Source organism: Henckelia pumila, chromosome 3 (assembly GCF_033568475.1).
Source record: "Henckelia pumila isolate YLH828 chromosome 3, ASM3356847v2, whole genome shotgun sequence".
Classification (NCBI taxonomy): domain Eukaryota; kingdom Viridiplantae; phylum Streptophyta; class Magnoliopsida; order Lamiales; family Gesneriaceae; genus Henckelia; species Henckelia pumila.
Window position 1 is genome coordinate 25754743 of NC_133122.1, and position 748 is coordinate 25755490.

The window sequence follows — 748 nt, forward strand, 5'->3', positions numbered from 1 at the left end:
TAAATATTAACCATCGGATTAGATTTCATGTTGATAGAAACCATAGGATCTTTATCTTATATTTAGGAAATCTGATTCGATTTATACACCGTCTGATTATATTACGTTCAATCACAACCATCAACTTCATATCATCTAGCATTACTCATTTTATAAATTGATACAACCTAATTTATTTTCGATTCACCATTTCCATTTCTTAATTATCTCTCAACATATTTTACTTTCAATGGATACGAATGCACGATCTTCTTTTTATTCATATCAAGAAGATATACATCTTTGCCATGTTTATCTTGACATTTCTCAAGATCCTATCATAGACATAAACCAATCTTGAAATAAATTCTGGGGTCGTGTCGAGCAAAGCTACAACGATTCCAGAGCACCCGACATGACAGAAGTTCGTAACAAAAGATCGGTGCAATCTCGTATAGTGTTAATATTGTCGGAAATTAGTAAATTAAAAGCCTACATCCAACAAGTCGAACTACTCCATCCAAGCGGTGCTTCAGAAATGGATATTGTGAGTTTTGTGTCATGGAATTTCTACACTTATATGTTACTATAATTACTTTATTTTATTTAACTTTACTTTAATTTTATATACAAATAATTAGTGCAAAAGAGTTAATGAAACATGATGCTAATTTCAAGAAAGGTTTTAAGTTTGATCATGTATGGACTATTATGAAAGATATGGAGAAATTTGCAGCTTCACCAAACCCCTCACGGACACCAATTCAAA

At 31.4% G+C, this 748-nt stretch overlaps 1 protein-coding gene across 1 annotated transcript; it reads left to right on the forward strand.

Annotated features, from left to right (window-relative positions):
- Positions 1–229: 229 nt before the first annotated feature.
- Positions 230–340, forward strand: LOC140888298 (uncharacterized). The gene has a single exon (XM_073295982.1). It carries the CDS (start codon positions 230–232, stop codon positions 338–340), a length of 111 nt encoding a protein of 36 aa, XP_073152083.1.
- Positions 341–748: the final 408 nt, after the last annotated feature.